At 34.1% G+C, this 13,812-nt stretch overlaps 2 protein-coding genes across 9 annotated transcripts; one reads left to right on the top strand and one right to left on the bottom strand.

Annotated features, from left to right (window-relative positions):
• Nucleotides 1-614: 614 nt before the first annotated feature.
• On the bottom strand, nucleotides 615-3,501 carry LOC112744604 (uncharacterized). 6 transcript variants are annotated; one of them, XM_072215212.1, is made up of 4 exons: nucleotides 3,277-3,501; nucleotides 2,412-3,069; nucleotides 1,177-2,283; nucleotides 615-1,112 (listed from the first exon to the last, which is right to left on the bottom strand). In XM_072215212.1, the coding sequence occupies exons 2-4, from the start codon at nucleotides 3,046-3,048 to the stop codon at nucleotides 751-753; spliced, it is 2,106 nt and encodes a 701-aa protein (XP_072071313.1). In that variant the 5' UTR covers nucleotides 3,049-3,069; nucleotides 3,277-3,501; the 3' UTR covers nucleotides 615-750. The 6 variants fall into 6 exon arrangements, with proteins under 6 accessions (XP_072071313.1, XP_025650063.1, XP_025650065.1 ...); XM_025794278.3 differs by having other exon boundaries at nucleotides 1,177-2,271; XM_025794280.3 differs by having other exon boundaries at nucleotides 1,177-2,190.
• Nucleotides 3,502-9,465: 5,964 nt separating this feature from the next.
• Nucleotides 9,466-13,800, top strand: LOC112744597 (putative disease resistance protein At1g50180). 3 transcript variants are annotated; one of them, XM_025794269.3, is made up of 4 exons: nucleotides 9,466-9,740; nucleotides 10,174-11,183; nucleotides 11,623-13,436; nucleotides 13,576-13,800. In XM_025794269.3, exons 2-3 carry the CDS (start codon nucleotides 10,184-10,186, stop codon nucleotides 13,398-13,400), a joined length of 2,778 nt encoding a protein of 925 aa, XP_025650054.1. In that variant the 5' UTR covers nucleotides 9,466-9,740; nucleotides 10,174-10,183; the 3' UTR covers nucleotides 13,401-13,436; nucleotides 13,576-13,800. The 3 variants fall into 3 exon arrangements, with proteins under 3 accessions (XP_025650054.1, XP_025650055.1, XP_025650053.1); XM_025794270.3 differs by having other exon boundaries at nucleotides 10,124-11,183; XM_025794268.3 differs by having other exon boundaries at nucleotides 9,527-9,740; nucleotides 10,167-11,183.
• Nucleotides 13,801-13,812: the final 12 nt, after the last annotated feature.

The raw sequence follows: 13,812 nt of genomic DNA, 5'->3' as shown, positions 1-13,812 counted from the left end.
TACTATCCTTCATTTTTTAATCTCTCATACCAATATATCATGATTATAAAATTAATTTTTAATTTTATATTACATTTTTTGTGTTTTTCATTTTCATTCATTTTTTTTCAACTTTTTCTTTAATTATTTGCAAACCAAAAAATACGATAGAAAAAGATAAATTATGACAACTAAAACAAATAAAAATAAAAACAACAAATAAAAATATAATTTTGTACAACTCTAAAATAAAAAAATTTATGTTTTTTTAAAAAATAAAAAATTTAAATTCTCAAAACAATAAATTATATTTCAATTTGTATTACATTTTATTTGAATAATTATATAAAATTATATACAAATTATCAAATAAATATTCTACAAAATATTTTTAATATAAAACACTCCAAATTTAACTTAATTTACATATTATCTAATCAATGTTTAAATAATATAACATTTATTAAAATACACCATATAGTATAATTAATTTATCTATCCGTATATTGTGGAAATCTCACTCTAGTTATATAGAAAACTCATAACACTGATATGCTTTGTGGTCATATCTCAGTATCATGTTTGTTCAATGTTTTACATCTTTTTCTATTTTCAACGATCATACCAGGTACTTATTTTTAAAACTCAGATAACAGATAATATTATGAGCTAGTATTCATGCTTTTTTCATTGGTCAACAAGTTTACACATAAATCTTGAATAAACATATTAAATAAATGAACCAACAAAATACAATTTCCGAAAATAATGCTAACATAAGGCTCTTCCTAATAAAACATCATCATCAAAGGTCATTGATAATAAGTTGTATTCATCACTAGTGTTGGCATCTGCTTCCTCTTGTAGTGCCAGAGCATGCTCAAGTTGACTTATAACTTCATTCATGGTTGGTCTCTCATTTGCTTCAAATTTCAAACACCGTTGTGTGATGTCTAAGAAAACTTCCCAGCACTGTGGTGCAATCTTACCCTTGAGAATCGGATCACTCTCCCCCTCAATAAGCGGTAGCTTGCTCGTGAATACTACTTGTAGTAGAACTATACCAAAAGAGTAAACATCACACTTATCTGTGAATTCATGACCTTCAGACCATTCAGGAGCAGCATAATAACCTGCAAGTCCTTGAATTGGTAAGAATTATTTGGTTTCTCTTACAAGTACAAGCTAAATAATTACCTGCATGTATTGGGTTTGACCAGGGAAACCCAAAATCTGAGAGTTTAGGCACCATAGCGCGATCCAAAAGGATGTTAGTAAGTTTAATGTTACGGTGAAAAATGGATGCTGTGTGAAGGTAGTGTAGTCCTTGTGCTACTCCAATGCATATTTGCAGTCGTTTCTTCCATGTCAGAGCTTTCTTATTCCGATGACTATCATGCAGGTTATAAAGTAGACTTCCATTCTGTATGAACTCGGATACAAGTATCTTGGCATCATCATCATTATCATTGTCAACAGAATCATCAAGATCATCATCATCATCATTATCATCATCATCATCATCACAGAATCCTAAAAGAGACACCAAATTTGGATGGCGAAGCACACAGATTTTCTCAATTTCTTTCCTGAAGTTGAACTGCATCCCAGAATCACAAATTGATGGCCAATCCATCTTCTTTATTGCGATCCAATAGTAGTAATTATCTGTTACACCATTAAGTCTGACACGACCTCGGTACATTTCCCCAAAACTACCTTTTCCCATTATTCCATAATCGTCATCGAAATTATTGGTCATTTCTCTAATATCAGGCAGGGGAAATTGATGGTTTAGCATGTCCTCTATGTTATTGGCATGAATACAAATTGATGGTTGCATATGAATATAGGTGGTGGAGGATAAGGTGTAATGAACAGCAGAAGAGTGTGTTATATCAGATTGTTGCTGCAATGAGAGAGCACTCTCAAGCAACAACTCTACTTCACCCATTGTTGGTCGCTCATCTGCTTCATAGTCTATGCATCTTTGAGCAATACTCATTACTGCATCCCAACACTCGGGAGCAATCTTTCCGTTAAGATCTGGATCAACCATCTCCTCCATAGGAATCCACGAACATAAGAGCTTGCTTGGGGGGAAATGTTCCAAATATTCATTCGTCTTCTCCCCAAAGTGTAGGCTTGCTAACATATTGATCTTGTTCATCAAATCCTCGTCCTTTGTGCCGCATATCACATCTAGTAGAACTTTACCAAAGGAGTAAACATCACATTTATCAGTATAGATGCCAAGTGTAAGCACTTCATCGGGAATGTATCCAATTGTACCTATAAGTGAAACTAGTGTTTAATTATTTAGAGAGTAATATGTTAATATGTTACACATGTTTAAAAATGATCCAATCCAATCCTTTACTCTTAATAAGGAAGTGTTGATAACTTAATAGAAAAAAAATAAATTAAATTACCCCGAATAATATCTATAATTGGTTTTGGCTTGGAGGTAGAGAGTGGTCCTTGCAAGGAAGTTTCAAAATTTGTGAGTTTGGGTACCATATTCTCATCCAATAGAATGTTAGCGGGTTGTATGAAGCGATGAAAGATAGTACGCTTGGCTCCAGCGTGAAGGTAGTGTAGAGCACGTGCTGCTCCGATGCAGATCTCTAGTCTCTTGTTCCATGATAGCGGTTCCTTCTTCCTTTTACTCAAGTAATCACCAAGTGATCCATTGGCCATGTACTCGTACACAACAATCATTTCATTTTCATTGTCGCAGAAGCCTATAAGTGAGATTATATTTGGGTGACGAAGCTGACATAGCACCTCAATTTCCTTCACCATATATGAACGGATGGTATCGCGCCCGGGTTTTACTGCAATTGTATATTCAGTTGTACCGTTATACTCGAGACAGCCTTTGTACACGCTACAATAAGAGTCGTCTTGTAGAATGAGAAGTTTTTTGTCAAAGTTGTTGGTTGCTTTTCTAATATCTTCCATGCAAAATTGATGGCATAGCTCTTCTATTACTGTTTTATACTTTCTCTTTGATGATGAACTTTCCTTCTTCTTCCAACCACAAAACCCCAAACATTTCAATATCATCGTTATTCTAATTTCATACACCTGTCAAAGCATCATGATTCATGACCATGAGTCGGTTGCAAACTGCAAAGGCTAGGCTCCAGGAATATGTGAAACTAGTCTAAATAAAATGATACTAATTTAGGAAATTTAACTTATATATAAATGCTCATCAAATAATCTGATAAATGCAATAGTAGGTGGTTGCCAAATTCTATAACGAATATATAGGGAAGGAGAGTGAAATACCTGAGGATTAAATGCAGAAACAAATCTTCACATACCTTGATGCTGTAGTCTCTTACTCCGATCCAGCTCAGAGAAGCCCTTCTAATAATGCTTAAACTAACTTTTTTATCCGATAGGGTTCTCAAGTTCAATAATTGAGTAAAAAGAGTTCACATATTTTCATTGCAACAGCGTCTGCAAGTATGGGTTCAATGAGTTTGACTTGTTTGTTGCCTCTGTATCGGTGGAAAATTAGACATTAAAGAGATTTGATATATATATATATTTCTTCTCGAAGTAGCTTTTTCTTTAGAATGAGTAAAAAGTAAAATTAGAAAAGGAGGGTATTGGGAGTGAGGAGTGAGGAGTGAGGAGTGAGAGATGAGAGAAGGAATGAGAAAGAGGATGGAAACATATAGTAGGTTAGAATTAGAGAATATGTAAAATATTACGAGATTTGGAATCGAGAAAAGTATCAACGGTTGGAAAATAAGTCTTTTTTCATCTTTGTTGATAATCTCTCTGAAAATATTTCGAAGAATGAATTATTTCATCTGTTTAATTGGACTGGACGCATTAACGATATTTATGTATCACGAAAACAAAAAGGTGGTAATATGTATGTTTTTGCGTTCATCCGATACACAATGAAAGGTGGAGCTCTGAAGGCTATAACAAAAATGAATCGTATGAGGTTGAGAGGGAAGATTGTGTACGTGGGAGAAATGAAGTATAGACGAACTGAGACAAAGGTCCGAAAGACAGTTCAGGAACGAGGTGATAGTCAGAACAAGACAAATTCTCAACCTTAGAAAGGAGATAACCAAAAGTAAGTAGAGAAACTAACAACGCACCAAAAAGAGCCAGACTCGCATGGAAATGGGTGGACAAAGAAAGTGGAAGTATCGGTGGTGAAAAAGAATCTGGAGTGGCTACAGAGAAGTCTGGTCGGCAGTACGACGAAGGCAATTGATTTAAGTTCCTTGAAAAAGATGATTGGAAAAAACCTGCCTCAAGTTGTCAAAGTATGGGAACTGGGAGCATATAAAGTTCTTTTGACTTTTGATTCTATATTGAATGCGGAAGAAGCATATACATTTAAAATGCATAGTCTCTTGCAATTCTTCCGTTACATGCGTGGTCAGCAGAAACCTTTAGTATATTAGGAGGCCAATGGGGAAAGTAGTCGGTTGTGACAAAGTGACAGAATCGTGCATGTCTTTTAGGTAGCGTTTGTTTTCGGGGGCAGGACACGGAGACATGGACAACACTTGTTTAAAAAGTGTTTGGAAGCAGAGACATGGACAGTGGATATATTGTCTCCGAGACAGTTTTTTATACTTTTGTGTCCACTCTTTCACGAAGGACAATGATAGACACGGGATTTGGAAGAGTGGATACGGACAATTTTATAAATTTTGTTTTCCTTTTTTTCCACTATTACCCCTTTTTATTTTTTCTATTGCGTTGTTTAGAGATACTTTTTCTTCCTGTTCTTCCCCTATCTCTTTCTTTTCTAAGTACTCTCTCCTTTCTGTAGAATTTTTTATTGGGGATCGATAATTCTTTTTCTTTTTATCGTTTTACTTCAATACCATTTTAACCTTATATTATATTATTTGATTTGTAATAAAAATAATAACAAAAATAATTAATCTTAAAACTTTTGAAAGATAAATATTAGCAAAAGTAAAATTGATCTTTTAAAATGTTAAAAAATAATTTATAAATTGTAATTGATTTTATATAATTTAAAGAAAAATCAGTTTTTTATAAAGAAAAATAAGTTTTTAGATAAAAAAATTAGTTTTTTTTTAAATAAAAATAGATTTTTATATGCAAAAACTAATTGTTTTTTCATGTAAAAATGGATTTTTTTAAATTAATTTTTTATTTAAAATTAATTTGGCTTATTAACTTAAACAAAATTTTTTATTAATCAAACTCAAATTTATTTTTTTTGTTAATCTTAACCATATGTATTCCTACATATTAATAATAAATTTTAAAATAAAATAATTATATTTATAAATTTTATTTTAATATAAATACTAATATATTTTTTTATTAAAATTTTTTGCCTCTTCAAATATTTTTTTCAAGTTTCGTCTGTACTCCTACGTACTCTTATTTTTTATTAAATTAATTTGTATTGATGTAGAAAATTTGGAATCACAGGGTTATTTTAGTCATTTCATATAATATTTTAGTCTTATCCATATGTATCCAAACATAATACTAGACATTACATTAGTGTATTGTCCATCGTATCCAAACACAATACACAAAAGATAATTTTTAGTGTCTCCGTCCTATTGTCTCCGTTTCAATGTCATGTTCTGTCCTATCTCTAAAAACAAACGCAGTCTTAGTGTTGGACGAATGTAAATTGATACTTGTATCATGGATATGATTAATGAATGGGTCCATATCACAATAGGTATCAGTAGATTCGATGTGCTAGTGAAAGAAGTGAGACGGGAGGCTTTTGGATTGAATTGTTATGAAGAAGCTAGTGAAAAAAGTGACTATAATTGTGAACAACGAAGAAGTTGCGGAAAGAGAGTGTGTGGGTACGAGCTTAAGGAGTGCACGGGCTATAAAATCGGCGGTTTTCAACGACCAAGCAGCCGATGTGGTGATGGGAGAGTTGAGGAAAGATGGAGAAGATAAGGGCATGTTGGTAATTCCTGAAATTATTTTGAATGAGTGGATTAATGATCATTCAAAACAAAAGATAAAAACAGTAACATATCAACCAACTTATGAAGGAATTGAAGGGAGAGCGGATTGTGTGGGATGTGATCATATTAATTATGAAGTTGATTTTGAAGATACAGTAACATGGATTTATGAAGGTAACTTTAATGGATTAGAAAGGAGGGGCAAAAGGAATAAGAAAAAGAAGGTTCTTTGTAAGTTTGGTGTTAGGTCCAACAATTCAAAGATGTCCAAAAAAGACAGAAAATGATCTTTAGACTCGGCTTCCTCAATCAACCGGTTCGGTGATGTTGGGTTGGATTTAGAATCTGAGTCAGACTTCATGGAAATAGAGCACGATTTTTATGATAGGGATGGGCACACTAGAGAAGGGTCTACAACAAGTGTGCAGCTGCAAAACTTGCACTGAAAACCGGCGCAGAGAAGATCAAGGGAGACCGAATCGATGTTGAAGGAGAAAAGCTAAAGACTGACCACGACAAAGGAGGTTCAACATGGCAAGGAAAATGCACAACCTTGATGCCACCTATGTTGGGTCGTGAGATCGAGGAAGAGTTGGTGGCGGAAAACCAAGCCGCTACTCTCCCGGCGGTTTGAATGGAGGGACTGGTGGGTTGGGTGTGTATGTTGATGATGATGGTGCAGAAGACGTTGATGAAGAAACGCGTGATAGGGATGACATTGTGAATAATAGTGGCATGGGTTTCGGCACAAAGGGAACAACATTTACAAAGAGACAGGGGAGAGCTATCAGAACACGATGAAGAAGTAGCTGGAAAGAGGGTGGTTGATGATGGTGGTTCGGACAAGAATGAAGGAAGTAAGGGAAACAGAAATAATATTTTGGAGGAGCAGATGCTTTAAAATAGAAAAACTTGGGACCTAGCGTTGGAATCAAGTGCAATTTTATACAATGAAGAAGATGATATTATAGCTATTCTCCAAGCACAGAATGAAAAAATTGCTCAGAAAAGAAAATTTGGCAAAACAGAAAGAGAAAGCAAGACACTGCAGACCAAAAAAAAAGGTGTGTAATAATTTATTAAAATAATTTGTTCTTTGAATGGTAGGAGGTTAATGGGCGATGGAAAATTAAACATGGTCAAAAACCTCAAGAAAAAAATTAAGTTGAATAGGTTGGGCTTGTTTGAGATTAAGTGGCGAGTAGTGACGAAATTTGATGTAATAAGAATTCGAGAGAGTGATCTGCGGGATGAGAATATGTTGAGTCGGAGGGTGCCTCAAGTGGTTTACTGTTATATTGGGATGAAATAATGTTTAAAATGAGTCGTTGTCATAAAGGAAAGTTGGCACAGGATTCGGTGGTCCAAGAACTTTTGGACCACTTAGTGGTCCAAGTAGAAAACATGTTTTTGGAGTTTTTTTTATCAATTATTACGTAGTCTTTGAACTAATTTTAATTACAAATTAACTCTATATATTTTATTTAATTATAAAAATAATTTTTTATTTTATAAATTATTATTTTATCAATTATCTATTATATTTATTAACAATCAAATACAAAAATAACAACCAATTATATCCTCCATTCATCCTAATAATTTCAATTGATTAAAAATTAACTTTGATCTCGTTATGTTCGTCCATGGCTTTAATTTCGTCATGTAGTATCACGGATTTAATTAATACTAGTAGAAATACATTTCCTTCGTCCAAACTAGACCAAACTACAGGATCAATGATTTAAGTTAAGTGATAAAAATTGTTCTTATGTTAATACATTGATATTGGTGCAAGAAGATAATAAGATCCTGATCATGGTGATTGAAAAAAAATGGATTAATGAGGATTTGTACAACCTATTTGTGATTTATGAAAGTAGAATAGAATAAATTGTGCAAAATCCTACAGAATTCTAAAAAATGAGAACATTACCAATTGATTGAGTAGATGGATATTCCATTACCAATCGATTGAAATTGGCAAAACATTCAACTTCATCACCTTCCAATCGATTGGATTACATTACCAATCGATTGAATTTGGCTAAAACTTCAATGTCATCACTTTCCAATCGATTGTATTTGGCAAATCCTTGTTGTTTTCGTGAATTCAATCAATTGAGTAACAACAACAATCGATTGTTTTGAGGCATTCATTCGATTGGAAAGTATAAACAATCGATTGGTTTAAGTTTTTTACCATTCTACCTTACAACTTTCAATCGATTGTTTTGTGATATAGTGTAAACCAATCGATTGAATTTCAAGGAAACACGATTTTGAAGCCATGGACGAACGTAACGAGATCAAAATTAATTTTTTAATCAATTGGAATTATTAGGATGAATGGAGGATATAATTGGTTGTTATTTTTGTATTTGATTGTTAATAAATATAATAGATAATTGATAAAATAATAATTTATAAAATAAAAAACTATTTTTATAATTAAATAAAATATATGGAGTTAATTTGTAATTAAAATTAGTTCAAAGACTACGTAGCAATTGATAAAAAAACTCCAAAAACATATTTTCTACTTGGACCACCGAATCCTGAGCTAGGAAAGTTTTGGTTGTGTATTGAAGGAGTCTTACTAAAAATTATTTCAATTATGCTTTCTGTGGTGTATGGAGTTCATACAAGAGAAGAGAAATTTGCTGTGTAGGGAAAATTAAGTTGTATTGCAGAGTTATGTCAGTTTTTATAGGAGACTTCAACGAGATTGTGCAGGTGGAGAGAAGAAAAAAAAAGATGTTTTTACAAGTACAAAATTAGTAATACAAAATCAGGAGTACACTATAAAAAAGAAGAGCACAAAAAATAATTGATGAATTTTTTTATAATTTTTTTTAACTTTTTATTTATTTATTGTTATTCTTGTTCCACTTATTGTGCTGAACTCTCTTGTTCAAGAGCGTCTGTAACTTTGCTGTAAGAAAGAGAATAGCTGACGGAATTTGAGAAAGAAATATGTAACTTGTTTTCAAAATATAATTGGTTAAAAATAAGTAATTTGACGTGGATAAATTTATGTTACTTAATTAAAAAAGGAAAAGTTTAGGGGTGAGCAATTTTATTGAATTTTGGCCAGCATATAACCAGCAGAAAAATATGAGCTATTGGATAAAATCTCACACCAATCTCACACCATTAAATTATTATTAATGGCTATTTGATGGCTACTAATTATAAAAGTTGCTGGCCTCCTAGCATTGCTAGTTAAAAAATAGTTATAAATATACATACAAAATCACCAAGATAGTAATAGTAATAAATAAATAAATATGGATGAAAAGTAAAATACGATTATATATAAGAGGAATGCTAGGGAGTAGCAACTTTTAAGATTTATAGTCCTCAAATAGCCATCAATGAAACTTTTAATGATGTGAGATTAGTGTAAAATTTCATCCAATGACTCATTCTTCTTTGCTGGTTACATGTTGGCCAGAATTTGATAAAGTTGCTGGCCCTCTATACTTTTCCTATATATAAATCAATATGAGAAACAATTGTACAAGTTCATTAGCAACTTTGAAGTTCCTAAACATAAATTGTTAAAACTTATATCTAGATAAGAATCTATACAAACAAAAAGTATGTAATATAATAATAATAATAATTTATAACTGAGTCTAATGAAGCAGATAATCAATGAGCATGCACCAAAGTCAACTAACAAGTCTTACACGCAGCTCACAGAGAGTTTGGAAGAGGAAACTTACATGCTCAACCCCCATCACTGCTGAACCACTGCCTTCACAATCACAGCTCCTTATTCTCAACAAAACCAAGGTCATCTCTAAATCTACTTGTATTGTATATCATGCTTTCTGAATTGGCTTCTCTATGTATTATTTCACTATTTTTGTTGTTCCTGGAACAAGCATAGGATAGGATGAACATATGAGACATATAACTACATAAGTCTTTGTAAATCTGGTAATACCTAGTTCACAAACCCCTTTCATTTTTAGCCTTCGCTTTGCTCTCTTAGTTTGAAAATTTTCATCTGCATAGTTATTTATTTATTTATTCGATAATGTTAGTTAGGTAAATAAGTAGGATATGTTTTCTAGGTAGCCAGAAATTTGTGTATTTGAATCACAACTATTTGTTCTTCAAAATCTAATTGACAGAAAGTTAAGGCCTAATTATGTTTTATGCCTCCAATTCAGATCTGATTTGTGGCTAATGAGAAGTATTTGTGTGTAACTGAAGGAAACAGAGTTGTTATAATGGTTGAGGCGGTTGTGTCCTTCGCAATTGAAAGGCTTAACGACCTACTTGTTGAAGAGGCCAACTTGTTGCGTGGTGTTAAAAGCAATGTCGAAAAATTGCAGACTGAACTGAGGAGGATGCAATGCTTCCTAAAAGATGCTGAGAGAAGGCAAGATCAAGATGAGAGAATCCAGGATCGGATATTAGAGATCAGAAGACTAGCTTATGATGCCGAGGATGTGATTGAGAATTATGCAATCAATGTTGGAACAAAGAATCCTCTCTACAAAGGCACCTATCTTCACAAGGTTGGGTCTGAGATTATGTCCATTAACTCTAAAATATCTGATCTCACAAGAAGCCTGCAAACTTATGGTTTAGAGGAAAGAGACAGAGAAAAATTGCGCATCGAGTTTGAGAATCAAAAGGAACTAAGATGGTCTTATTCTCATATAGTTGAAGAGTTCATTGTAGGCTTGGAGGAGGACATAGCACAGGTGGTTGAATGGTTGTTGAATCAAGATCAGCATTCTAGAACAGTTTTCATTTGTGGGATGGGTGGTCTTGGTAAAACAACACTTGCCAAAAAAGTTTACTATCATAATGCCATTAGGCGCCACTTTGATGGTTTTGCATGGATTTATCTATCTCAGCAATGCAAGAAAAGAGAAGTTTGGGAAGGAATTTTGATTAAGCTTACTTCTCCTACCAAAGAGGAGAGGGATGAGATCATGAAATTGAGGGACGAGGAATTAGCAAAGAAGCTGTACAAAGTTCAGCAAGATAAGAAATGTTTGATCATCCTTGATGACATATGGAGCAATGGGGATTGGGACAAAATGAAGCATGCCTTTCCTTTGGAAAACACAAGGAGTAAGATAGTTTTCACATCGCGCAATAAAGGCATTGCTCTGCATGTAGATAGTAAAGGCTTGCTTCATGAGCCAAAGTGCCTGAATGAAGAAGCAAGTTGGGCATTGTTTCAAAAGAAAGCTTTTCCACAAAACAACGATTCAGGTACCTAATAGGATAATATTTATCCTCTTGCTCTTGTCTGTTTTGCTTGTTTCATTATTTCATCATGTTCATTTAGCTTGGTGCATAAATTAATTAGTACTCCTTACATGCTTTGTCAGGACTTAGGACTTAATCTGCACTTGACACTAAACTTATGCATAGTTTCTGAATTTATTTTGTTCAATTGTTGACATTAGACCATTGTTTTTTTTTTTTTTTAATCATAATTAGATGCATCAAAGGGTATGGCCCGTTTTCTTTTGAGAATATGTCTTAACAATGAACGATTTTATGCTTAAAAAATGTAGGTTCTGCATACCTTTTACGTAGATGGCATGTGTAGGAACTTTACATGTTCCTTTTTAAGTAGAAGTATCAAGTATGCATGTTTTAAGTAGCATCCTCATGTTTATTGAGTGTAAGAGTATGACTTTTGCAGAGTTCCCAGTTTACAATGACTTCAAGAGATTAGGCAAGGAAATGGTTGTGAAATGTGCTGGTCTGCCTTTGGCAATCATCGTGCTTGGAGGGCTCTTGGCGACGAAAGACACAGTCAGTGAGTGGGAAACAATACATAAATATATAGTTTCCTACCTAATAAAAGGAGAGGAACTTGAAAGGCAATCAAGATTAGCTGAGGTGTTGGATTTAAGTTACAATGACTTACCTTATCACCTGAAACCATGTTTTCTCTACTTAAGCCAATTCCCTGAAGACTCTGAGATACCAACAAACAAGCTAATTCAGTTGTGGGTAGCAGAAGGTGTTGTCTCATCTCAGTATGAGACTGAAAGGGGTGAGACTATGGAGGATGTCGCCGAACGCTACCTTGGTAACTTAATCAGTCGTTGCATGGTTCAAGTTGGTCAGATGGGGTCTACAGGGACAATTAAAACCTGTCGGCTACATGATTTAATGCGTGATTTGTGTTTGTCAAAGGCCACCAAGGAACAATTTCTCTACATCATTGGTGGAGTGCAACAAAATAGTACCACTAATTCTGCTTCTTCATCTAGTCTTTCTGATGCAAGAAAAACTGGTGGAGTTCGAAGACTTGCAGTGTTCTTGGATCAGCAAGTTGATCAGTTGATTCCACATGATGAGCTAGTGAATTATCGCCTCAGATCTCTTCTCTACTTTCATGAAAAGAAATGTAGATTGAATGATTGGCCTATAATCAAAGTTCTGTTTGCTAAGTTCAAATTTCTCAGAGTTTTAGACCTTGAAGGTATTAAAGGGCAAAAGGGACAGTCCTTGCCTAAAGAAGTGGGAAACTTGATATGGCTGAAGTTTCTGAGCCTAAAAAGAACTCGCATACAGATACTGCCGTCTTCGTTGGGAAATTTGGAGAATTTGCAGACCCTGAATTTGCAAACTGTCAGCAAAGTGAGCTGGGATTCAACTGTAGAAATTCCAAATGTTATATCGAAGTTGAAGAGGTTGAGACATTTATATCTTCCCAGCTGGTGTGGCAATGATGATAACCAACTGCAGCTGGAACATCTGACCAACTTACAGACATTAGTCAATTTTCCTGCTAGCAAATGCAATGTAAAAGATCTGTTAAAGTTGAAAAAACTTAGAAAATTGGTACTAAATGATCCAAGGTACTTTGAGCAGTTCTGTGAGATTTTCAATCCCCCTAATGAAAGATTGGAATGCCTTGAATCATTGTCCTTGAGGACTGATATGCTGTCGTTCCCAGATAAGGCAGTTAATCTTGAAAAGTTGGTGCTAGGATGTCCTTCCCTCAGGAAACTGAAGATAGAAGGACGTGTTGAGAGGCTGCCGGAAGCAAGCCTATTTCCTCCACACCTTGCAAAGTTAACTCTGTGGGGTTCTAGACTTATGGAAGATCCAATGGTAACACTGGAGAAGCTTCCTAACCTCAAGTTCCTGAATGGATGGGAAATGTTCATTGGAAAGAAAATGGCATGCTCACAAAATGGTTTTCCTCAACTGAAATCTTTAGTACTTCGCGGCTTGCCTAATTTGGAAGAGTGGACAGTGGAGAATCAAGCCATGCCAAATCTTTATCGATTAGGCATATCTGACTGTAACAAGTTAAAGACTGTTCCTGATGGACTGAAATTTGTTTCTGGTCTCCGGGAGATAGAGATCAGGTGGATGCCTAAATCATTCAAGACTAGGCTTGCCACTGATGGAGAGGACTACCATAAGGTTCAGCATGTGCCATCCATTGTATTTTTGAACTGAGCTTATAAGCCTGAACTCTAAACGAATAAATACAATGTAAGATTGTCACTCTCAAAATATCTTTTCTTTTAGCTTTTCCTTAACTAAATTAATTTAAAAGAAAAGTTGGAGTTATTTGCTATTACATTATCTTCATGATCATTTCTGCTAACAATTTTTTGTATTCTATTTGCAGTCAAGTGATGAAAGAGGATCATCCTTTGCTCCTTTGCTTCCGAAATTGAAGTTTTAAACCAGAATTTGTTGTATTCTATCTGTATCCTATGATTGATGAACTGTTGTATAGATTAATAATTTTTTTACTATTGGTTCCATGTGTTGTGGCTTGCTTCTGGAATGTATTACAAAACTTGTGGCAGAAAGACTGCACTGATATGTATGTTTCATGCAAATTTGCTTCTGCTTTGTGTGC

The sequence above is a fragment of the Arachis hypogaea genome, chromosome 14 (genome assembly GCF_003086295.3).
Source record: "Arachis hypogaea cultivar Tifrunner chromosome 14, arahy.Tifrunner.gnm2.J5K5, whole genome shotgun sequence".
Lineage (NCBI taxonomy): Eukaryota > Viridiplantae > Streptophyta > Magnoliopsida > Fabales > Fabaceae > Arachis > Arachis hypogaea.
This window is presented reverse-complemented; position numbering and strand designations above follow the sequence as displayed.

What these genes read in the sequence shown, in the direction of transcription:
- LOC112744604 (XM_072215212.1), bottom strand. Translation starts at nt 3,048, where the DNA reads ATGATATTGAAATGTTTGGGGTTTTGTGGTTGGAAGAAGAAGGAAAGT. An exon ending in AATTATAGATATTATTCGGG is followed by an intron (nt 2,284 to 2,411) that starts GTAATTTAATTT and finishes ATTAAACACTAG; the next exon opens with TTTCACTTATAGGTACAATT. An exon ending in GTCAAACCCAATACATGCAG is followed by an intron (nt 1,113 to 1,176) that starts GTAATTATTTAG and finishes AAGGACTTGCAG; the next exon opens with GTTATTATGCTGCTCCTGAA.
- LOC112744597 (XM_025794269.3), top strand. Translation starts at nt 10,184, where the DNA reads ATGGTTGAGGCGGTTGTGTCCTTCGCAATTGAAAGGCTTAACGACCTA. An exon ending in TCCACAAAACAACGATTCAG is followed by an intron (nt 11,184 to 11,622) that starts GTACCTAATAGG and finishes TGACTTTTGCAG; the next exon opens with AGTTCCCAGTTTACAATGAC.